Raw genomic sequence first — 25,500 nt, forward strand, 5'->3', positions numbered from 1 at the left:
TAAAATGAAATGATGATAAAGAAAAACCCTTGAGGCTGTTTTACAGATATTTTACCAAGGCTAAGGGGAGTTCTTAGACTCTGAAGTAAATCAGAGCTATACTATATTTATTTACTTTTCTTTGTTTTATCACACAGGGTGATGAGGTCTTGACTGTCATAAAGATGAAGGCCCAATGGCCAGCCTGGCAGCCCCTCAATGTGTAAGTAATTCCATGCAATTAGTGTGTGTGTGCATGTTTTACATCCTTTCCTTTCCTCATCAAAAAAAAAAAAAAAAAAAAAAAAAAAAGACTCTTAGAGTCTTGTTCTTAGAGTGCTCTACTTTCCCGTTATTTAACAATCAAGTGATCTAAATTCTAAATTGATCAATGCTCTGAGAATCACTCAAGCACAGAGAAGTTCACATTTATAATGCTGCTCATTGGGTATATTTAGGTGCATTAGAACTTGAGAGTAGAAAGGAAATTGCTTTTGAATTGACTCAGAGAAACATGAAATCAGTATGAGGTGAGAAGTGCTTGAGACCAGAGCTATAAATGTCTTTCCTCACACTGCATATCAAAGCAGGTGTTATCATTTGGCTTTATAACAGCAGTTTATGTCCAAAAACCCTAAGTTGGATACATGTTCTTTCTTTATCTCTCTCTCTCTCTCTCTCTCTCTCTCTCTCTCTCTCTCTCCCTCTCTCTCTCTCTCTCTCTCTTTGTTGTCCTCTCATCATCTCTGCAGGTCTGTTCCTCAGTAGCTATATATTTAGAATAGCAGCTAATTCATACTCTGCTGTTGCAACTTTCCAGAAACCTTGAAAAGCTTGAGTTGAGTTGATTAGCAGTGTGCTGACAGGGAGACAGTAAAATAATAGGTTGTCAATGAACGCAAAGTCTCTAATTAGCTGCATGATTTGCAGCATGTGTTTGTGTGTGTCTGTGTGTTGTGTCTCTTTTAAAGGGTGGAGTTGGATGATTTCATTTTCTTTAAAAGGGTGAATAAAGATATGGCTTTATAACAGACTTTGCTTTCTTGTTAAGTAATAATAACACAAATTTATGTTGACGTTTGCAGTTGCTGTCATACAGCATATGTGTGTGCTTGTGACTGTCAATTAAAATTATGTGTCAGGCATGCAGCGCTATTTTAAGATCACTGTTATTTCAAAGCCATATGTGTGCACATCAACCATGGTCTTATTAATTATGTGATCTATGGAACAGAGGGTTTTTTGTCTATGAAAAAAAATAAATAAAGCAATAAACATTTATGCATATGATTCTAAGGTTTGGGGACATTATTATTATTATTAAAATTTCAAAGAAATTATTCGGCAAGGCCCCATTAAATTTATTTAAAATGAGTAGTAACTATGACATTGTTACAATTAATAAATAAATAAAATATATATTTAAAACAAATTATGTTCTTTTGAACTTTTAAAGTTTAATGGTCCCCACCAAAATAGTAAGTAGCAGTTTTTTTATTTTTTTGTTTGTTGACCACCAAATCAGCATGATAGAATGAATGACAAAGGAAAGATATATGTCTGAAATTGAATATATTTATATATTAAAATAGAAATCTTTCTGTAAATATAGTTTTCTCTATTTATTCTTTGTAGAGAAATGTAGATGGATTTTTTTTTTTTTTTTTAAGATCACCTTATGCAAGAAGATATTTTGTTTGTTTGTTTGTTTGGTAAGTAGCCATGTAATAATTGGAATAATCTACTGTCATTATAAATTTCCAGCTTTGCACAGGGCTCCTGGTATTTATATTAGGAATGATGTACTGTCTTCCAGAAGAAAAAGCTATAAGTTAACATTACATGTATTCTGTTTCGTTGTTCTTTAACTTTAATGTTATACTGGTGTGTGTTCACTTTTTTCCTTGCACCATAGTCTTCCTTTTGTTTTGATTTTGGTTTATCTAATCTTTGATTTTCTTTTTGACACCAGCTATATGTAATAAAATTACCAACCCAAAAGATGGATCTGACAGCTGTCACCTTACTCACCCGGGACCTTACTCACCCTGAGTTGTTCCTTCAAGGACCAATGGACGGTCCTTGAGGGTCATTGTGCCAGTTTTTGATTTGGTTCTTCAGTTGGTGGGATCCCCCATTCACCATGGGAGAGGAGGACCTCCACCTCACAACTCCAGCAACTCCATTCCTGGAGCTCTATTTCCAGCCCCTTGAGCTCCTATATAATTTGTATTGCTTCCCTGGTTGTGCATGTTATTCAACCTCTCTTGGCGACCTTGCAGCTGTTGACTGCGGAGCTAATCTTTCTTTTTTGAAGCCTGAAGGCTTGTTATGGTGATCTCTTTGTTGTGTGAGGTGATTTTAAACTGTAAAAATATGGAATAGCCTTGCAGGAATTGCCCTTTTGTAGTGTTTATTATTTAGTGTTTATTATTTAACATCAGTTCAAATATAAAATAAGTGAACACCCTCTGGGTATTTAAATATTTACACAAACACACCTACTACTGATCCCCAGCTTGAGGCCTTGTCCATCCCCGATCCAGCACACGTCACTCAGTTCATCGTAGAAACAGCAATCACTATCTATTAGGGATGTGACCATGAGATCTCGCGAGATCCAATGTAACGATAACATAACGATATCCTCGCAAAACAATTTGCAGTGTTTACATTAGTGCTGCACGGTTAATCGTTTAAAGATCGCAATCTCATTTCAAACACCTACGTGATCTTATTCCTGAATGACAATGATTCAGCTATGTCTATTATGACTGTTCCACATCACGAGTGTCAGTGGAGCGTGAGAAGCATGTTTTGTCACTGCCCATGTTAATGAGTCATTTATGCTGCTGCTGAACCAGAAAGAGCAACATAAACAGTCTTTTCAACCACACACAATTGTTTCTGTGTTACAGACATTTAAATAACATAAGTACTGGGATAAAAGTTCAAAAAGAAAGTATCTTAACACAATAAAATACTATTTTTCCCTATATATTTAATCACTAAGGATTTTTTTTTTTTTTTTTTTAAGAAAAGTCTAAAAATCCCATCTCGTCTCGTTCTCGTTAACCCAGTCTCATGTCTCGTCTCGTCTCGTCTCATCTCCTGGGATAAGTGTCTCACACCCCTACTATCTATCCATCCTGGAACTAATCCCCACCCTAATGCCAACCTCAAGCCCTTTCTGCACTGATTGGCTGTCCACCTTGATTAACTCTCTGGTCTCATCCAGAATCCTAGTCCTTCCCCTTCTTTTCCATCCAGCATGAAAGTCTCCTCATCAAGGATTTTCGGGCTTCACCAGCTTGACCACAGCCTTCTGGTCTGCCAAAACCAGACTTTGATGTTCTCTGGGTTTGTTGACTCAGCTAAGGTTATCTGATCTCCTGGCTCCACCTTGTGAATCCCCACCAGGGTCCCTTTTTCCCTTGGCTCCAGTCTATCCAGCTTTTCCTAGGGGCTCCAGTCTTCTGGTTCCACCTGGGTCTTTCATTCCCCTGGCTCTGTCTTGGACTTCAGTCTCACCGGGTCGGCCTCAGTCTTCCGAGACCCCAGCTCTGCCTTGGTCCTCCAATCCTCCAACTCAGCTTCGGCACCTACACTGGTTCTCCTTTCTTCTGGGTCTGCCACCAGTCCTCTGCGCCCAATCTTCTGTTCCTCTGGATTCTCCTTGGTCTTCACTAGCCTGGAGTGGGGGTCTGTTCCCCTTTCATGGCCCTGACCCTCCCCTCCTGCCCATCCATTTAGGCACTCCATGGGTGAAGTAAAATAGGGGAAATAATAATAATAATAAAAAAAAATATAATCAAAACAAATACGTTTTAGTGGAATTTGGAGAAAACTTGATAAACACTAATATAGTATTTACATATTCATAGTTTCAGTGTGGGCATAAGAAACAACTAGTTTTACGAACTGTTACGGTTTTACTGATTGCTAGAACAATTACTGCTCTGCCATTGCACTGTCTGTTGAATGAGTGATGTAGAGAGAGGGTAGTTCAGAGTGATGGCTACAAAAGGAATCCCACTTTTAGGTTTAAGAGGAGAACACAATGGCCACCCATTCAGTGCTTACACACACATCACATACCCTTCTGGAAAAAAAAAATAAAAATAAATAAAAATAAAAATAAATATAAAAATAAATAAAAACTTTCTTTGCTATATTTTACACCTCTCTGCCAGCCTGCTGTCTTTTGGCTGTTTTCTGACCATCTTCCTGTTCTTACCCTTCTTGTGATGGAATTATTTTCTTGATATTTTTATTAAGAATAAAATAAATACAGTTTATCATCATGAAAATAATGTCCTAACACATAATCCTAACACATAACATAATAAATGTGAATGCATCTGATTTCTCTCTGTCCTACAGTCGAGCGGCTCCTTCAGCCGAGTTCTCAGTGGACCGCACACGTCACCTGATGTCCTTTCTGACCATGCTGGGTCCCAGTCCTGACTGGAACGTGGGTCTGTCGTCTGAGGATCTTTGCACCAAAGAGTGTGGCTGGGTCCAGAAGGTGGTTCAGGACCTCATTCCATGGGATGCGGGGACAGACAACGGGGTCACTTATGAGGTGAACACCCATGTAGTGGGTTCAAAGGTCACTCTATTTAGCATTTTTCTTATATTTTATATATAATTTGTCATCACAAATGACATTATTGGTGGGACAGATTGAGCGAGCAGCTGAACTTAAAAATGAACATGAATTTCAGAATTTTTAGCATTTGGTTCACAACTTCACAGGTTTGAGCAAATTATATATATATATATATAATATATATATATATATATATATATAGTTTAGATGTGACATCAGTGAGGTGCAGTGAGGCAGCAAAATACTTTCCTACTGAGTGAGGTTTTTGGATAATATAAGGTTGACTGTAATATACAAAGCAAATTTCACTAAATGTGTTCTCTCTGTGTTAATAACAGAATAAAATGAAAACGGGGGAAAGTCTGATTTAATAATAATAATAAAAAAAAAAAATACAAAAAAAAAAAGAATTAAAAAAAATTGCCAGCTGAAATGGTCCACTGGAGACCAAACAGTCTTGACCATAGTTTGATTCTGCCATCTACTGGCGTGTGTCAGTGTTAACAACAATAACAAATTGCTTAAATTGACATAATTTCAATCGATAATGTTTTTTGTTTGTTTGTTAATTTATTTATTTGCTTGTTTGTTTGTTTCCATTTACTTATTGAGAGGTTAATATTTTTACTTGTAGATTGGTTGGGAGGAATATTACGTTTTAAAGCGCTATAAACAGCATGTATAACATTCGCATTTACCTCAGAATATGTATGTATATACAGTATGCATACATTCATTTATTCCAACTATTTTCAGATGCTGTCAATATATCTGATGATGTAAATAAATCAAGCACATGCCTTTAACAGAATTTGGTCCCAACACAGCCTTGGATTTGTCACTTTTATACCCCCCCCCCCTTTTATCCCCCCAAGCCCCCCCCCCCCCCCCATTAGGGAAAGAGAGTCTGTGTATATACTTTGTATTGCTTCCCTGGTTGTGCATGTTATTCAACCTCTCTTGGCGACCTTGCAGCTGTTGACTGCGGAGCTAATCTTTCTTTTTTGAAGCCTGAAGGCTTGTTATGGTGATCTCTTTGTTGTGTGAGGTGATTTTAAACTGTAAAAATATGGAATAGCCTTGCAGGAATTGCCCTTTTGTAGTGTTTATTATTTAACATCAGTTCAAATATAAAATAAGTGAACACCCTCTGGGTATTTAAATATATAATTTTTTTTTTTTTAATTTAAATTGATTTAAATAGCATTTTATTAAAAGAACAGTTCATCAAAAAAAATAAAAATACATAAATAAAAAATGTAAAATGTTTGCATGCCTCCTTTTACTTTCAACAAATTTACTTTACTTCTTACTTTGCTTTTTACAAATTTATTTTGTGTTCTGTGTAAGAAAAAAAAAAGAAAGAAAAAAAAGACACCATTAGGAAGAGTAAATGACTTCAATATTTGGTAAACTGCTTTATTTATTGTACCATAGTCTCCCAACAAGCCTACAACACCTCAGGAGAAAATTCGTCCCCTCACAAGTTTAGACCATCCACAGAGCCCTTTCTACGACCCAGAAGGTGGTGCAATCACTCCTGTGGCCAGAGTTGTCGTGGAGAGAATTGCCCGAAAGGTCTGTTTCTTTGCCTGTCTTAGAAAATTCAATTTCAAAAGTAAATGTTCTTAGCTGTTGCGGTTGTATTGTTGTGCAAAACAGTTCTGCATTATTCATGTCATAAAGGTATATAAACTGACAGCTAAAATAACTTGACAACAAAAGACTTTACATATTTATGAACCCAGCATGTCACAACAGTGGCCTGAAAGTATTGAAAGGCATGCATCCTTGATTGGGAGAGAGTTAGATTACTGTTTGAGAATTAGGAGGAACATAGGGAAAAGTATAACCCATGTCAGCTGTGTGTTTTAAATCACATGGTAAGAGTGAATGAAATCCCATCACTGTGTAGAAGAAAATGATTAAATGAGGAATATCATTCAAAGTCTGTTTGGAAGTTTGAGTTGTTTTCTGCTGTCTGCAGGGCGAACAGTGCAACATTGTGCCTGATAATGTGGATGACATTGTGGCTGACATTGCCCAGGAGGAAAAAGAAGAAGGTTTGCATCTCTTTATCTTTTCATCAAAGTCGACCTTGAGAGAGAGAGAGAGAGAGAGAGAGAGAGAGAGAGAGAAAGAGAGAGAGAAAGAGATTGTATATTGTGTATTGTATCTGACCTCAGTGTATTTCCCTACTGTCTACTGCAGTGACACTCAGCATGCATGTGTTTATATGTTGAACACTGTGGTATCAAATCTTCACACGTGTTCTAATTTGTAACACTATTTATTTAAGCTTAAATTGTTACAGTATAATGTTCTTCTATTATTTAGATTTTTATTTTGTATCTCCACACATTCCAAGCTTTGGCAATATTGTATTTTTTACAGTCATGCCAATAAAGCAATTTTGAATCGAATTGAATTGAGAGAGGGAGAGAGAATGAGACGTTTAACTATTCAATATCTTTAACTCCTCCAGTCGAACCAACATGATAACTGTATTCTTGAAAGGTAACAGCTTTGTCTTTGGTGTTATTCTAAAAATTTTAAACTCCATCATTTCATCTGAATGATAGCTGATCAATTAAGAGACTGTGCATTTAATTTTAATACCAAACTAGTTTCCAATTGCTGTTCTTCCAGAAGATGTTCGATGAAGAATCACATTTGTATGATAGAACAGTTTAGGTGAACCTAATAGCAACTTTAATAGCTTATGAGACTTTCATAGCTCATCAGAGAAATAACAATAGTAACACAAGAATGCACAATATTCACAAGAATACTTGTTTCCTTTCAGATTAGAAAGAGATTAGATTGCGCCTAGCTCCTTGGCTGTACATGTTATGTTGAATCGGAATTATAATTGGAATTATAATATTCTATAACATTCACACCTTCCAGGTGTGACAATTGTCTGTAGCCAATATAGAATGATGCAAATTCATTGGCCGAGGCACCATTTCACCAGTGCCATCACTCCTCAGATTTCTACAAAAGGAAGTTATAGTTGTAACAAAAAAAGTATGGCAGAATAATGCAGTGTCTCATTCCCTACACCAGGGTGAAATAGGGTTACATACATAACCGAGATGTTCCCTTTAATAGGTTAACTCGACTGAGTTCCGGTTTGTCAGCCCATGAAATCATTTGCACAGAAAAATATTAGGTGTGTGTAGAGACCGAACATGCAACCACACAAATACTTGTCAAAGACGCACAAAAATATATTGCCTAAAAAGAAGCATTAATTCTAGTAGAGTGAGTTTGAATATCAAGAGGCAGTGATAACCCATGTGCAACAGATTCATCCAAAGGAAGACATTGTCAAAAACTGGGGCTGTTTCCAATATAACAGTTTTTGATAGCATTTGTGCATAACCCTTACTGTGTGGTGATGAGGCCGACGGGGATGAATACCTCAAGTGCTGAATGATCAGTGAAGCAGTAACCACTGTTGAAGTCCATGCCATGAACAGACCTACAGGAATGCCTTGCCCTGCTCTGAATCAATTCAGAGAAAGGCAAAAATGCAGTAAACAATAGCTATTGCATTGTGCATGAGTTCAGTTCCACCCCTAGGAACACGGCCTATTGCCTCATCCACAAAACTGTCTTCTTAAGGTTTATTTTCAGGTCTAACTCTACAGGTAATCAAGAACAAGTGAGTTGCTGAAACACAATAAAACTGAAGATAGCTCCGAAAACCGTCTTTCTGCAGATGAGAAATCTGAGGAGCAATAGTGCTCAGATGGCTACATTAGTGCCATCAGTCACTGAATTAGCATAAATCTATACAGGCACCAGAGAATCATCACACCTTAAGAGAGTGTGCGATTATGGGCACTCCCTTTATAAGATTTCATTATGCTTGTAGACAAAATATTTTCATCCTCCCACTTCTTTTTCTTTTCTGTTTTGTCAGATGACACTCCAGAGACATGTATCTACTCCAACTGGTCTCCGTGGTCTGCATGCAGCTCCTCGACGTGTGAGAAGGGGAAGAGGATGAGGCAGAGGATGCTGAAGGCACAGCTGGATCTCAGCGTGCCCTGTCCACATACTCAAGACTTTGAGCCCTGCATGGGGCCTGGCTGCAGTGATGAAGGTCAGAATCATACAAACACAAAATCAGAGTTTCAGTCCCCAGATGGAAAGGAACATTGAAGTTATCTCTGTTTAAAACTGTAGTGAGACAGCTGCCTTCTAAAGGGCAGTCCACACAGAAAGTGTTCTTGTATTCAAAAACAGCAGGATAAGATCCAATAGAATAGGCTAGAATGCAGAGGTCTATTGGTCTGTTTTTCAAATTTCAAAATAATTAAACTTTTAAATTTTAGTTTTAAAAACAAAATGTGTTCTTGCTTTCTAGAAGCATAATTTTTTGTTACTCTTTGTACATCAATAGGTGTCTTTGCTACATCCTTTCTTGTCATTAATGTATGTACAGTATTTATTTATTTACAGCATCTCTCACATGAGGTCGGTGCCACCTTATGGTCAAAAAATATAATGAAATTTCTAAAAATGCTTATAACTTTTTTAAATATTAGACTATTTTTGTGAGATTGGTCTGGTTAGATTCCATGGCCAGTGCCAAGAACAATGATATCAATAATCATAATTTTAACATAATTATGTATTTATTTATTTTTATTTTTTATGGATATTTTATTGAACTATGCAACTAGGAAATATGCAGCATGTATTATCAGCATTTCTCTTAACTTTGTTGCTCATTTTGAAACTTTTTTTTTTCCCCACATATTTATTTATTTTAAGTTTGTTGCAGTAATACATTTGGGGATTTCCAAGACTATAAAGGATATAAATTTGGTTCTTATGAGGTAGATTTTTTTGTTTGTTTGTTTAGTTTTTTATTTATTTTACTATTTTCCCTGTAGTAGATGTATTCATTCATTCATTCTTTGTTTGTTTTATTTATTTGTTTGTTTTTCATATGTTGATCTGTTTATAACTGGTCTGAGAATTTAATCGAACATCCTGCAAGAACACAATTAACCAATCATACAATGACATCATATAATTCCATGGTGAGCTAACCTTTACCAACCTTTTTATTTATTTATTTATTTATTTATTCATTTATTTATTTATTTATTTATTTATTTATTGTGCACACCAAGAGCTTTATTGATCAGACATCTTAGGGCACCCTGCCTTGACCAGGAACATTTTAAGAATACCTTAAAGCAATGATAACTAGATATTTTGATTTGGTGACAGAATCATTGCATCATTCCTGGGTAAGGCTGCATCTCACTTCTCTACGGGCAGTGCTATGGATTTCCACTCAGAGCTATTAAAAGGTCAATGCAGCTTCTGAATAGTTTTTATTACCAGAGTGGAAATTGATAAAAATGCATAGCTCTTTTATATTATTGCTAATAAAACATATTAAACATATACACTCACTGGCCACTTTATTAGGTACGCCTATTCAATTACTTGGTAACACAATTTGCTATTCTACCAATCACATGGCAGCAACTCAATGCGTTTAGGCATCTAGATGTGGTGAAGACGACTTGCTGAAGTTCAAACCAAGCATCAGTATGGGGAAGAAAGGGGATTTTAGTGACTTTGAACGTTGAATGGTTGTTGGTACCAAACGGGCTGGTCTGAGTATTTCAAAAACTGTTGATCTACTGGGATTTTCACACACAACCATCTCTACAGTGTACAGAGAATGGTCAGAAAAAGAGAAAATATCCAGTGAGCGGCAGTTGTGTGGACAAAAATGCCTTGTTGATGTCAGAGATCAGAGGAGAATGGGCAGACTGGTTAGAGATGATAGAAAGGCAACGGTAACTCAAATAAACACTCGTTACAACCAAGGTATCCATCTCTGAACGCACAACACATCGAAACCTGAAGCAGATGGGCTACAGCAGCAGAAGGCCACACCGGGTGCCGCTCCTGTCAGCTAAGAACAGGAAACTGAGGCTACAATTCACATGGGCTCACCAAAATTGGACAATAGAAGATTGAGAGAATGTTGCCTGGTCTGATTAGTCTCAATTTGTGCTGTGACATTTAGATGGTAGGGTCAGAATTTGGCATAAAGAACATGAAAGCATGGATCCATCCTGCCTCGTCTCAAGAGTTCAGGCTGGTGGTGGTGGTGTAATGGTGTGGGGGATATTTTCTTGGCACACTTTGGGCCCCTTAGTGCTAACTGAGCATCGTTTAAATGACACAGCCTACCTGAGTATTGTTGCTGACCATGTCCATCTCTTTATGACTACAGTGTACCCATCTCCTGATGGCTACTTCCAGCAGGATAATGCACCATGTCACAAAGCTTAAATCATCTCAGACTGGTTTCTTGAACATGACAATGAGTTCATTTTACTCAAATGGCCTCCACAGTCACCAGATCTCTATCCAATAGAGCAGCTTTGGGATGTGGTGGAACGGGAAATTCGCATCATGGATGTTCAGCCGACAAATCTGCAGCAACTGCGTGATGCTGTCATGTCAGTATGGACCAAAATCTCTGAGGAATATTTCCAGCACCTGGTTGAATATATGCTATGAAAAATTAAGGCAGTTCTGAAGGCAAAAGGGGGTCCAACCCGGTACTAGCAAGGTATACCTAATAAAGTGGCCAGTGAGTGTATATGGTAATGAGTAACATAGCAAAGAAGTAAAATGTGAATGTTTGATAAGGAGCTGTTTTTAAAATGTGTTAGAAATTTTTAAAATAAAAATAAAGTTAGACATGAATTAAGATGTCCATTTAATACTTTAAATAAAACATTCCATCTAATGTAAACCACACGCTAGTGGGTGGACAGGTGGGTGGATTTTCCTTAGTGTTTGATGAGGTGTTAACATCCATTATCAATTGATTATCATGCAAAGGAGATGATATAGAGGTGGCCTCCAGAATATCATATTTATGGTCTTATTAATGATTCAAGAAGCCATGTTTTATCAAGCAGAACAAATGCCAGTAATTTGAGAGAAGAGGGAAGTCCAGGCTTTGCACCATAAAAGTTTCATCTTGCCCATCTGACTATAACTAGCATTTAAATATTAGTAGCATTAACATTAGCAATTATTTATGGTGGCATTGTGTATTATTGCCTGCAAAAAGGGTTGTTTTTGTTTTTATTTTTTTATTATTTTTTTGAATAAGCTTTAGAGTAGAGTAGGTGTTCTTAATGAATCTATATTAGGACATTTAAAATAGTTTAGAAAAGCTAAATTGGTTTAAGAAAAAAAAATAATAAATTGAAAATTCCCTTAAACTGTTGGTATATATTCAGTGTGGTATCTGTATTTTAAAACATAGTGACTGGACCTCAATAAACCAGCTACCTTGTTCAGTGGTATGATGTTGTGATTGTTCTAGGGCTCTTGACTAAGACATTCTACCAACTTTGCCAGGGTCTGTAATTACCTAAACCAGCTTGAACTAGCTAGAAACAAGCTACCATGTTCTAAATAAATAAATAAATAAATAAAATTGCCCACTATTATGTTGAAATTGTTCTAATAGGGCCCCTGAGTGTCTCGTTCCACTATGTCCTCTAGTGGTCGCTATGGGAAACGTATCCAGTGTGACCAGTGTCTGAAGCAAATGTCTAAACATTGACCAGCAACAGCCTACTGTATGACAGGGGTCTGCAACCTTCAACATCAAAAGAGCCATTTTGGCCCCTTTCACATTCACATGGAGCCACAAAACCTATTAAATCCCTAAAATGAATATAACACAGCATATAGCTAAAGTTTTATATTTAGTTATGTTACAGGGCAGGGGTGTAGCAATCATTTCAGAAGTGAGGGGGGCAGAAATTGCAAATGTAGTAATAATAATAATAATTTATTATTATGTGTCTAATTGACAAAAAAAAAAAAAAAAAAAAAAAAAAAAAAAAAAAAAACTTTAATGTCTTAATTTTAATTGTCAAAGTAATAAAATTCACTGCTGGACAATAACCAATCATTTGTATTCTATAATATATAATTTTATGATTATGATTGGTACAAACTACTTCCTTTTTTTAAATCACAGAATAAGGCAGAAAATATATTTTTATAGCTTCTGTACTGTAATAAATTAAATGTATATAGCACTTGCATCATATATTATATATATATATATATAGCATCTATATATCTGTAATAAATTTTTTTTTATTTGGTGCTGTGTTAACTGACATATAATTTATTACAGTACAATTTATATATATACTTTATTTATTACCTGGAGAACACTTGAAAAACACACGTATATTGTTGCAATCGTTTATTGTCTTAAGGTTTTATTAAATGTCAGGGAACACATCTACTGTGTATTCTCTACCAATGCTACAGGGGATGAAAGAGCCGCATGTGGTTGTGACCCCTGGCCTGCTGATCCACTTCTTCGTCTGAAGCTTCTGTCCGAGGCATGGCAAGAAAAGAATATGCAGTGTCTCGTTTTCTTCTCAGGGAACTATGGTTACATGTGTAACCTGAGACGTTCTCTTCAGAGGCCTGTCATCTAGGGGGACTTCATACATCAACCCCTCATTCTCCCAGGGAGGCTTCACAGATAACCAATCTACCTGTCTGCCAGGGGCAGAGTCACAGAACACTGAACACCTCCATGCACTAAACACCTCCACTGTACCTGAGATGAAGACTTACCATAAAATGTGAACCATTGTCATGGTATCTCTAAGGATACATATCTAGAGAGGGACCCAAGGTGAGAACAGGGGTCTGACGAACTCTGAGAAAGGGTGCGAAGCCGCTATGACCCTTACTAAAATGGATTTTAGAAAGTGCACAGGATGCTTAGCATGCACACTTACCATAACATGGATTTTAGAAAGCACTTAGTGCTATTATAGAGGCTTTGAAGAGTCCTACCAACCTGGTATGACTGCATCATGGAACTCTAGAGAGTGTACTCGACTCTGAGTAAGAGGAGGATTCATATACTCCTGAGAGTAATGTGCTCAAGGTCATCCATCAAGCCAGGAGGTGGCACTGTTACCCACAGGCCATCAAGAGGGCCGAAAGGACAGCCTAAAAATCTGATATGACTGCTTCACAGGCCTAAAGGAGCAGAGCATTCAATTCTCAGCGTGAGAGGAGAACTCATGTGCTCAGAAAGGTGCATACTCATAGGAGGCCCTGCAACTGAGGGGAGTACCGGCAACTCAAACATAAAGGCAGTCATATGATGGGAGCTTCGGGGGAGCAACATGCTCAAAGTCACCCTGTGATAAGGTAAGCAATCACACAGGCGGTCATCAGGAAGGTCACACAGGAGGAACTCAGACGATTACCTTGGGAGTTGCATGGTCATAGGCGACCCTCTAAAGTGAGGGGAGCACTGCTAAGTTCAACCATAAGAGCAGCCTAACAGGGAGGCAAAAGATGGCCTAACAACCTGGTATGGCTGCCTCACAGACCTCCAGGTAGTGGAGAACTTGACTGTAAGTAATGAGAGGGGAACTCGGATGCTCACCTTGGGAGCAGCGTTTTCACAGGCAATCCTCTAGAGTGAGGGGAGCACTGCTAAGCTCAACCATAAGAGCAGTCTAACAAAAGGTAAAAGATGGCCTAACAACCTGGATAGACTGTGCACAGAGTTCCAGGGAGCAGAGTCCTTGGTTCTCTGATCGAGAGGAACATTTACATGTTGTGTATGGGAGCGGCAGGCTCTTAGGTGACCCTCCCACAGCGAGGGGAGCACTGCAAAGGTCCAACAGGCAGCCTTGACTGCGCATGAAGCTCTGGGAGTGGAGTCCTTGGCTCTCAGATCAAGAAGAGAGCTCAAATGCTTGTTCTGGCAGCAGCAGGCTCATACAGTAGATAACCCTCCCGCAGTGAGGGGAGCACTGCCAAGCTCAACCATAAGCAGGGGCTATATACAGAGCCCTGAGAGCAGAATAGTTGATTTTCAAATTGACAAGAGAACTCACATGCTCAACCTTTGAGCAGGAGGCTCATAGGCAACCCTCCCAGTGAGGGAAGCACTACCAATCTCAACCAGATAGGGCAGTCTATCCTAAGGCCTCTTAACCTGATACAACTGTACACAGGGCTCCGTTACACTCTCAATATCATACCTCAGTTTAAAGGAAGAGTGAGAATCTTGTACAGCTAGTCTTGAAAGGAGCCTGCTGAAGAAGCTTGTGGGAGCAGCAGGCTTCTGTACCACCCTCATAACCAAGGGGACTAATGCCATCTCAACCATAATAACAAGGATGGGACCCAAAGCCATTCATGCACAGGATTGGGCTCCTCAGAGTGAGTACTCAATAATAGGCCTTCAAAAAAAAGCAAGTACCATCACACTCATACCTCAGGGAAAACGGTGTACTCAAGCCACTCACAAAGAGAGGATAGATTACTGGTTCAACCATAAAAGCAGTATAACAGGGAGGTCCATAGTGGGTCTGACAACCTATCATGACTGCAGAGTGGAATTCCAAGAGTGGAGTTACTCAATAAGAGGAGAACTCAAGCTCAGTACATGTGCAGAATGGTCACAGGGAGCTTAGATCTCAAGGAGCCCCTCACGGCGAGATATGAATTAGCTCACCTAATGAGCAGCATGGCCAGGGTGTCTTCTCGAAGCCAAAAACACCCAGCTAGGTCATCAGGGAGCAGGGTACGCAATATTACTTGAGAGTTAGAGGAGTACTGCTGTGCTCAACCTGGAAGCTACCACCTCAAGAAGACCCGGTGGGCCTAAAAACCCGAGGTTGCAGCGCTATTCTGGGACCTTGATGACCAAGGAGGCTCCTAAAGAACACCTCAGTGTCAAGGTTCTCCAGTGATGGTATGGACAGGGAGGCCCAGTAAGACAGGCCTAGCAACCCGCTATCAAGGGAGCCAGGATTCTGTACCAGGGATGTACCCACAAGCAGCCCTTAGGAGTGTGATGGAGGTACAGTCAGGCTCCTGTCCACATGGAGCAGAATGCTCAACTACACCTACTCATTGATGAGGAGCATCAGCTCAACCTAAAAACACGAGAGGATCAAGGAGGCTATGTAGACCTACAACTTGGGCTAAGGAAATCAAGGTAGAGGTCACCAGAGCAAAGGGAGAGAGTTACCAGATAAGGCCCTCATTTCCTGACTTTCAACAGTGGAGGCCCATGGGGAGCCCTACTTCCCAGTATTAAAATCCAGGGACTTTCAGTAACAGGGACTGTTACTGCACAACTGTAAAATGCCAGGGTAAGGGAAGCAGGTTCTGTGCCAGTGACGTACTTACATGTGACCCTCAGGAGCACGAGGGCAGTACAGTAAAGCTCCTAACCCCAGAGAGAATGGTACTCATCCACACCAGCTCAATTCAGGGCCAAGCATCAAGGAGGCTCGCAAGCCTACTCTTGAGAAACAGGGGGACCCTAATTGAGGAGGCTTTGTAGAACGCTGAAAAACCCAAGAGGTCCCCAGGGTGGGGCAAGTTCCCAATGCATGGGGCCTACAACCCCCGACTCATAGACAGAGGAGGCTCACAGAGAGCCATACAACCCTGAAATGAAAGTTAAAGTGCATAGAATGGGTTCCCAGGGTGCAGTTATAATGTCAGGTCCCTTCAATGCTCTGCTTATAAACTCTGCAAATGGTCAGACTAATTGCCTCGGCAAGAGCGGGACTCAAACCACATGTGTTAGAGAATTCTCACCAGGACCGCAATGCACAGCATGTATTCAGCTCCCGCGGGAGCTAAACACAATCCGTTCAAGTGCTAAAATTCCTCAGAAATCAAGTGAGAACAGAAATATCTGCCAAGAATGTGTCACTATGAGCTTATTCAACTTCCACAAGAGAGGAACACACTCATGCAAATGCTGTCTGGAGTCTCGGGTAAATGGTGAAGCACACCTCCCCTTTCAGTAGTCCTGCAAATATATCACCATGAGCACAATCCACCTCCTTGTGAGTTGAACATGTTCAATTCACACTTATCCACAAAGAAATAAGCGCAATGTGAGCAATGAGCACATTCAACTCCCTCTCGAGCTGAACATGCTCATTTCTCTCCCACACACACACGTCATGTGAAATCTCGGGTATCAGAGCAAAGTCTCTGATGAGAGAATATGCACTCCTAGTCATGCTTAGATGCTAACATAAACAAAAGGCAGTGAAGACAAAGAAGAGAATGACATGTTCTATCATGCCCTTTTATACTGTGGTTGCACCGGTAGTGATGTCATAGGCTGTCACCAGCCGTCATGACTGTTTAGACATGTTTAGACATTTGCTTCAGACACCGGCCCCCTTTCCCTCGGAGGGGAACCACTATTTCAAAACATCTTTCAACGTAAGCTAATATTTTCTGTATTTCCTAACAGGGTTGATGGTTGAATGTTAAAAAAAAATAATAATAATAAGTACATGCATAACAAAATTAACCTTGACTTTTACAGATGCTTCCACTTGCATGATGTCAGAATGGATCACATGGTCACCATGCAGTATGTCATGTGGTGCAGGTGTGCGTTCTAGGGAGCGCTATGTAAAACAGTTTCCTGACGATGGCTTTGCTTGCACCCATTCCACTGAAGAGACAGAGCCATGCACTGTCAATGATGACTGCTGTGAGTATTATTTTCCTATAGACTCAGACTCACTGAAATCTAACAGATGTTTGCATTTGTAATTTTATTGATTTTTCACAAGTTAATCACAAGTTTTTGTCAATTACCAATCACCAAACCTAAAGTTCCTCTACCTTATTTACTGTACTGAGTTTTCAGCTAACATCCGCATTCATTAATTGTTGCATCGCTATTTTTATGCATTTTCTGTTACTTAAACAAAACAAAACAAAACAAAACACAGCTACTAGTTTCAGCATATTTGGGCCTAACTAATTGAAACTAACCAGCCAAACCTTTACTGCATATTTTAATAATAGACTAAATTTTTAATGACTATAAAGGATCTCCTAACAAGTTTCTCTGCTCCAATCACATGTAATGTATATGTTTCTGCTTGTGTAGCTCCAAGCAGTTGCTTGGTTACTGAATGGGGTGAATGGGATGCATGCAGCGCCACCTGTGGGCTTGGCATGAAGAGAAGGGAGCGGATGGTGAAAATGCCCCCGTCTGATGGCTCCATTTGTGGGGCTGAGGTGGTGGAAGTGGAGAGGTGTATGATGCCAGAATGCCGTAAGTGCAAACACTTGCATACATGGCCATATTAATATATGCACCATATTCATGAACATGCACAAGCACATTTACAGATTCTCACGCAGTACATGTCTGTGAATGTTTAGGTGGACTTGAATTAGCATAATTACACAACCAGATTAACATGTTTAGAATTACATATTCACATACATGCATATGCACATATTCACACAGAATGCTAGTGAACACGTTACCCCACTTTAACATATTAAAATCCATATCTCAAAAAAATACACTCGCAAACATATTCATACCCATAGTGACCTATTAATATTACATTTACATTTACATTTAGTCATTTAGCAGACGCTTTTATCCAAAGCGACTTACAAATGAGGACAATGGAAGCAATCAAAAACAACAAAAGAGCAATGATATATAAGTGCTATAACAAGTCTCAGTTAGCCTAAACACAGTATACGTAGCAAGGGCTTTTTAATAATTTAATATAATAAATAAAAAGATAAAATATAGAATGGTAGAATAAGAATAGAGAATGGTGGTGTTAGAGGTCTTTTTTTTATAATTGTATAATAAATGAAAAGAAAATAGATGGAATACAAAAAGATTAGAAAGGTAGTTAGATTTTATTTAATTTATTTATTTTTTAAATAGAATTAGAATAGTGAGTGAAAAAGGGTCAAATAAAGATGGAAGAGATGTGTTTTAAGCCGATTCTTGAAGATGGCTAAGGACTCAGCATAGCATATAATAATGTATTAGTGAAAATTAATATAACGTACACACAAATGCTCACATTACACTGTTCACACACAAATTCACATGTATGCCAATATTAGCATATTCACACAGAAAAAAAAATGCCTACATTAATGTATTCTCAAATACGTGCCTGCATTAGCATATTTATACAGAATACACATCCACATGCTTGCAGTTGTAAGTGTTATGATGCTTATGATGTTTTTTTTTTGTTTTTTTTATATGTGTATAGATACAATCCCATGTTTACTGTCCCCGTGGTCAGACTGGAGTGATTGCAGTGTGACGTGTGGTAAAGGCACACGGATACGTCAGCGTATGCTTAAATCACCTGTGGAGTTGGGAGAATGCAAGGAGGAGCTGGAACAGGTGGAGAAATGCATGCTGCCAGAGTGTCGTGAGTTACACATACTCTTTCTCTATTACCCATACACACAAACAAACATAACAGTTAACAGGTCTCAAACATAAGAGATGCTAATGTGTCTGTGTCCATGTGTGTGTTAGATAGTTAGTTGTAATTGTTAAAGTGGGTCTAGGAGAAGTAGTGTCGATGTCTGACCTGTCTGGCCTTCCTTCCTTCCTTCCTTCCTTCCTTCCTTCCGTAAAAAAAATAATAATAAAAAAAAGTGATAAATTGTGATAACAAGCTATAAATTTACTCTGTCAAATTAATGTCTCTTGTGGCAGATTTCCTTTTTATGTATTGTATAGACACTATTTCCATAATTGTATTGACAAAGGTTTAATTTTATGACTTTAATGAATTTAAATGTTCATGTTATTTTTAATTAAGGACACATTTCTAGTTGAGTCATGAAATCTAGATGGCGCAGGCAGATAGGTTCTTTGCATGTAATTTGCCAGCTATCATATAGTTTACTACAGTACATGGCACAAGCTGATTGGCCTCTGCTGATCCTGCAACCAATGAGATTGCTTGCTCAACATTTAAATAATCTGGTTCAGTGTTTACAGCAAACTGGTCCTATTCATGAAGCTGCAGCACATTTACATGCTCTCAGCAATTTGTCTGTTTATTTACTGGCAGTAGAATGTTCATACTTGCTCTGCAACAGCCACGTATGTAGTAGCTCTAGTGTACCAAGACCAAATACATTAACATATAAAACTATTCAGAGAGTGTTCATGACTGAAATATGTTTTATAGGAAATATATAGGAAATATAGACGGCTTTGTGAACCAGCAGCACGTAATAAACAAAATATAGAAAAAAAATAAACTAAATAATGAACATCTTCTCTAAAATAATAAAATTTTCCCTGAGATATGATGTCATATTTCTGTTTGCAAATGGTCTCTTTTTATGCCTTTCTCTCCTAGCGATGGATTGTGTGATGTCAGAGTGGTCCGAGTGGTCAGAGTGCAGTAAATCCTGTGGGAAGGGTCATTTGATCCGCTCACGCATGATCACTCTGGAGCCTCAGTTTGGTGGGGATCTGTGCCCTGAGACCACACAGAGAAAAACATGCAAGATCAAGAAGTGTAATCAAGGAGGATTAAACAGTGATGAGAGAAAGAGGCGCAAGGAAGACCGTAAGAAGAGGAGGAACAAACAGGGAAGGGAGGAGAGTGCCGACGAGCTCGCAGGTGAACATGCATCATCACTGCAAAGGGATACTCCACCCAAAATATTAAAGTTCTCTCATCATTAACTTACTCAAGACATCCCATATGTGCATTACTTATTTCTTCTGTGGGACACAAACTGGGATTTTTAGAATAATAATAGATAGATAATTTATGTGTCCTCAGAGAGGAAATTAATTTTCACAGAAGGTGTATATACAACACAAGGACAAGTACCCATTATGTACAAACTTGTCACAATACATTCACAATATATATATAATATATATATATATATATATATATATATATATATGATAGTATATATATATATAAATCTATCTCTGAGAGTCCATATATACGATCACAGTTAAGTCAATGTCTTCTTAAGCGAAACTGTAGGTGTGCATGAGAAAAAAGACTAATATTTTTAACTTTTTAAACAAATAATCTCTTCCAGCTGTAAGCACTCTGTGAATGTCAACATGTTATGAAGCATGATGTAAGCTTGTTGTGAAACAATTACATTTTAAAATATTTGTAATCTATGTGAGTCCAAATTAATGTTATAAGGACTCACACATAGTGTTTCTTTTTTCTAAAAATCTCTGTTTGTGTTCCACAGAAGAAGACAGATGGACTTAGACTCGGCTTTACTGTCACGTTTAGGGATACTAAGATTGCAGCTACATGCCAGAACACTAACCACATCCATGTACCTATCAAAAAACTATTACATACCCACTCCCAAGGAATTTTTTCTCTCTCTCTCTCTCTCTCTCTCTCTCTCTCTCTCTCTCTCTCTCTCTCCTCTCTCCTCTCTCTCTCTCTCTCTCTCTCTCTCTCTCTCTCTCTCTCTCAATTTCTGTCATGGATGGAGTTATGGTTCCTTGCCACTGTCGCCTTTCGCTTGCTTAGTTGAGGATGCTTAATTTCTGGAATATTGCTGGCCTGATTGCACAAACACTATTGGAAGAGAGCTTAACTGGATGATGACATGACTGAATCATCAATGAACTGACCTAACAGGTTAACTGAAAGATTTGTTATTATCCTCTTGCATTATTGACAAACTATTTTCCTTTGACACAATCTGTATTGTATAAGGTGCTATATAAATAAAGGTGACAACATTAAACCATACAATATAAACAATAAAATATTCAAAAACAAATACAAATACCATAGTATATTCTTAATACATTAATAGATTTTGTTTATGTACACTCTCTTTCTGGGTCAGAACAATTCCATAGCGTAAAGGCCACAGCCACAAATTAAATACATTATTTATTTTTTTCCTGCTTACAGGCACTCTAAAATGATGGCCTGATGGCAGCACCCTGAAACTCAGTTTGTAGTGGGTGGTCAACAGTGCAAAAAATAACCTGGATTCTCTTAAGTACATAATTATGAAAATTTTCTGAAGGACCCATCTGATCTACACCAATAATCTTCACTGCTATCTATACAAGGCTACGTAACCATTTTTATTTGTCAAACTTAAAATATCATACCAATGCCAAGCCACAGTACAAAAGCAAAGGACAGATTGTAGGACAAACTCTAAAGTATTTAATTTCCTCCTCCAAAAAAAAAAAAAAAAAAAAGTCTCTGTTGAGTTCTTTTGCAAATGGACAAAAAAGAAAACAAACAAACAAAAAAATTTGGTTTGAAACTCAACTTATTGTCTATAACTACCCCTAAGTATTTATGAGTATCATCTATTTAATTGCCTAAACCTTTTAAACCCTTGTGCACTCCTCATTTGGGAGTCACACTCATGGTCTTCACGGTCAAAAGTGACGGGACACCTGAAATGTCTCCCCCCAGTAAAATCAATGTAAGATATTTTTATTCAATAATATTTTTTATTTTTGTATTTTGAGAGAATTTTATGGTCCTTATTAATATTTAAGCAATAATTATGAAAAAAAAATCCCAATGAAAATAGTACCTTTTTACGGAGCCCTGCACATGGCATGCAGGAAAAAATAGTAGGCTAAATCGTGTCCACGATTTACTATTTCATTCCCTCGATTTATAAATTGTGCGCACAATTTACTAATTCGTTCCCTCGATTTGCTATATCGTGCACAAGATTTATAAATCGAGCGAACGAATTAGTAAATTTTGCGCACGATTTAGCAAATCGAGGGAATGAAATTGTAATTGTGTGCACGTTTTAGTAAATTGAGGGAACAAATTAGTAAATCGTGCACACAGTTTATTTATTTTTTTCTTGCATGTCATGTGCGGGGCTCCGTACCTTTTTTCTCTAATTTCTCAAAATTATTTTTTAACTAATGTATTATTTCAGATTAAAATAGAGACTAGGCCTTTCAAATCCAATTTTTGAATGCAAATTAGCGCCACCTGGTGAGAGCAAAGAAAAACATGTAATTTCATGGTGTAACCACTAAATGCCTGTATAACACTCTATAGAGAGGCTTGTGAATTCCCTAGTTATTTTTAGACATAATTGCTATACTTATATTAATTTGTCGACTTCAGTGTATATTCAGACATTCTCAAATACTACTTTTTGTCAAGGTTTATATTTTTTTGTTTTAAAATGTTGATCTGAAATGTCAGTTTTTGTATTATTACTACTACCGTCAAACCCTAACACAGGGAAAGCATTTTGTTACACAAAACATTAAAATTCTATAAAAAATTGCTTTTTCAGAGTTTTATCCTTCTGGGTCAGATCTGATTTCAACCTCTTATTTTAGACTTCTGACTCTTTTTGGATACATGGTTATTCCAGTTGAGTGTGTATATATTATGCATGTGTGTGTTTGTGGGTCTGTGAGTGTGTGTAAGTGAGAGAGTGTGTGTGGATGTGTCTGTTCTGCATTCGTGATGTTTTGCAGTCCACTTTTTAACTGCATTGTGGTTGAATCGTTGATTTTATTTTACATATTTGCTGTGTTACAGTCACACCAGTTTATAGGTGTTTGTGTGTATATGTATGTGTGTGTGTGTGTGTGTGCGCGCACACGCGCATGAGTGGGTGTGTCTGTTTTGCACTCTTGATGTTTTAGAGTTTCACCACTTTATTGCTGAGTACTTTTTTTCTGCATCTTGGCTGAATTGTAGATTGTGCACATAAAAATTCTCTAAATTGTTGTGTTTTTGTCCATTTCCCATTCATTTCCTGTGGTCGGTCATTTTGACCGAAGACCAAGAGTGTGACTATTTTTTTTACGAGCACTTAGCCTGTTCGAATCATGGCCTCAATTTGTTTTCTGTGTGCACATTCCTAGTGCCATAAAAGTCACCAAGTTTTGTACCATTCTGATGAAGCTGTGATTTAAAAAAAATGAAAAATGTAAACTTCTCCTGTCAGAAATGACCGAAGACCGCATAAGGGCTAATTGTTTATCACCGAAGTACAAGGTGGGGACCTTCTATAATCAATCACCATGTCCTTCATTTTATTAACATCGTATACTGTACATTTGAGTGGAAAATCATATACATCTGGGACAGCATGAGGGTTAGTAAATGATGAGAAAATTTTCACTTTTGGGTGGAATTGCCCTTAAATCATCACCATTACATGTCAGCATTTTTTGGTAGTAAGACAGAATAACATTGCTGATGAAATTCACCATTAGCAATTCTGCATCATCACATCACCGCTAGAGATACTGACCTTAGAAAATCAGTATCATGATATAACTCATACACTTATGTCAAATAAGCATCATAACATTACCACCGAAGACACTGACACTGTATGTTAATAAATTAGAATTATAACATCAATACTACAGATGCAGACATTCTTCATTAGTATTCTTGTCCAATTACATTGATACTATGGATAGTGGGGCTTAGCACATCACATCATACCTAGCTCTTTTTTTTTCTTGACTCCATCAACTCAAGTCAAGTCAAGTCACCTTTATTTATATAGTGCTTTATACAAAACAGATTGCGTCAAAGCAACTGAACAACATTAATTAGGAAAACAGTGTGTCAATAATGCAAAATGACAGTTAGAGGCAGTTCATCATTGAATTCAGTGATGTCATCAATCAGCTCAGTTCAGTTTAAATAGTATCTGTGCAATCATTTGCAATCAAGTCAACGTTATCGCTGTAAATGAAGTGTCCCCAACTAAGCAAGCCAGAGGCGACAGTGGCACCAAAACTCCATCAGAGACACAACATTAAATTACACGTCATTACAACATGTCATTAAATTTGTAATTATGCATCATATCATCACAGAACTACAAATGCCAACACTCTTTCCAATGGCAAATCAGCATCACGACATCACCACTGCAGATGTTATAGTTTATAATTCTGTTTATGGCAAGCCGTTTTAGCATCAAATACCCCTTGCTATACTAATCATAATTTAGTTTTGACTAGTCAAAATAATTTTTTTTTGTATATTTTATGTTATTTTTTTTGGCTATTGTATAATTTAAATATATCTATTTTGTTATTTTGACTAGTCATAATACACATTTGAGATATCTACAATGCTAATATGACTAGTCATATTGTTCCATTGACTTCCATTGGAAAATATTTTCGGATATCTACAAATGAGTTTTGACTAGTAGAAATTGTAATTAAAGATATCTATAATTGATTCTGTACTAGGCGTAATCCTAATTAGAGATATCTCAAATTACAATTGAACTAGTGATAGTTAAATTAGAGATACAGTATCTTTAACTGAATTTACACTAGTTAAAATTATAATTCAAGATATCGCTAACTGGTGTTTGACTAGTCATAATCATATTGCAAATATCTTTAATTTATGATTTCTTAAAGATATCCAAAATACATTTGTAGATATCTGAAAGTAATTTATTACTAGTCAAATTACAGTTCTAGATACCTTGAATTGGATTTTTGACTAGGCAAAACTTAATAAGAGATATCTTGAACTGTTATTTTTCCTACTCAAATCTCATTTAAAGATATCTGCAATTTAATTATGGATATCTCAATCTGATTTTTGACTAGGAAGAACTTTCTTTGGAGATATCTGCATTTAGCTTTGTGACTAGGAAGAATTGCAATGTAGATATCTGGAATTAACAATGTGACTAGTCAAAATTCCTTTTATGTATATATATATATATATATATATATATATATATATATAATATCTTAAATGTGCATGCAAATACACATTTGTTAAGCCCCACCTCAAACATTTTATTAACCTATCCTACCTTGTAAACTGTTGACATTCGCTATTTTCTCTAAGAGTTGTATAATAAAGGTTCTGCATCTTTGGGTCATTTTAAACTGTTTTATACAGAAGTAATTCAAAAGTATGTAAATAAAAATTTAGCTGGAGCATAAAAGTGGCAGTCTATAAAGAGAGGACTCAGGCTTTTGTCCTATTCTATATCGTAATGTTGAG

The 25,500-nt window shown here is 37.4% G+C and overlaps 1 protein-coding gene across 2 annotated transcripts in view; it reads left to right on the top strand.

Annotated features, from left to right (window-relative positions):
* The window catches only part of LOC109051868 (spondin-1-like), a 224,995-nt gene that overhangs the window by 196,336 nt on the left and 3,159 nt on the right, over positions 1–25,500 (top strand). Inside the window, exons 7-16 of one of the 2 annotated variants that reach the window (XM_042774979.1) lie at positions 138–202; positions 4,363–4,564; positions 6,029–6,169; positions 6,579–6,654; positions 8,523–8,705; positions 17,016–17,186; positions 17,592–17,759; positions 18,739–18,903; positions 19,852–20,118; positions 20,723–20,882. In XM_042774979.1, the coding sequence (XP_042630913.1) occupies positions 138–202; positions 4,363–4,564; positions 6,029–6,169; positions 6,579–6,654; positions 8,523–8,705; positions 17,016–17,186; positions 17,592–17,759; positions 18,739–18,903; positions 19,852–20,118; positions 20,723–20,742 (1,458 nt within the window). In that variant the 3' untranslated portion in view covers positions 20,743–20,882. Of the gene's footprint in view, positions 1–137; positions 203–4,362; positions 4,565–6,028; positions 6,170–6,578; positions 6,655–8,522; positions 8,706–17,015; positions 17,187–17,591; positions 17,760–18,738; positions 18,904–19,851; positions 20,119–20,722; positions 20,883–25,500 lie in introns of those variants that run through there. The other variant, XM_042774978.1, reaches the window with a different exon arrangement.

Source organism: Cyprinus carpio, chromosome A18, assembly GCF_018340385.1.
Source record: "Cyprinus carpio isolate SPL01 chromosome A18, ASM1834038v1, whole genome shotgun sequence".
Classification (NCBI taxonomy): Eukaryota; Metazoa; Chordata; class Actinopteri; order Cypriniformes; family Cyprinidae; genus Cyprinus; species Cyprinus carpio.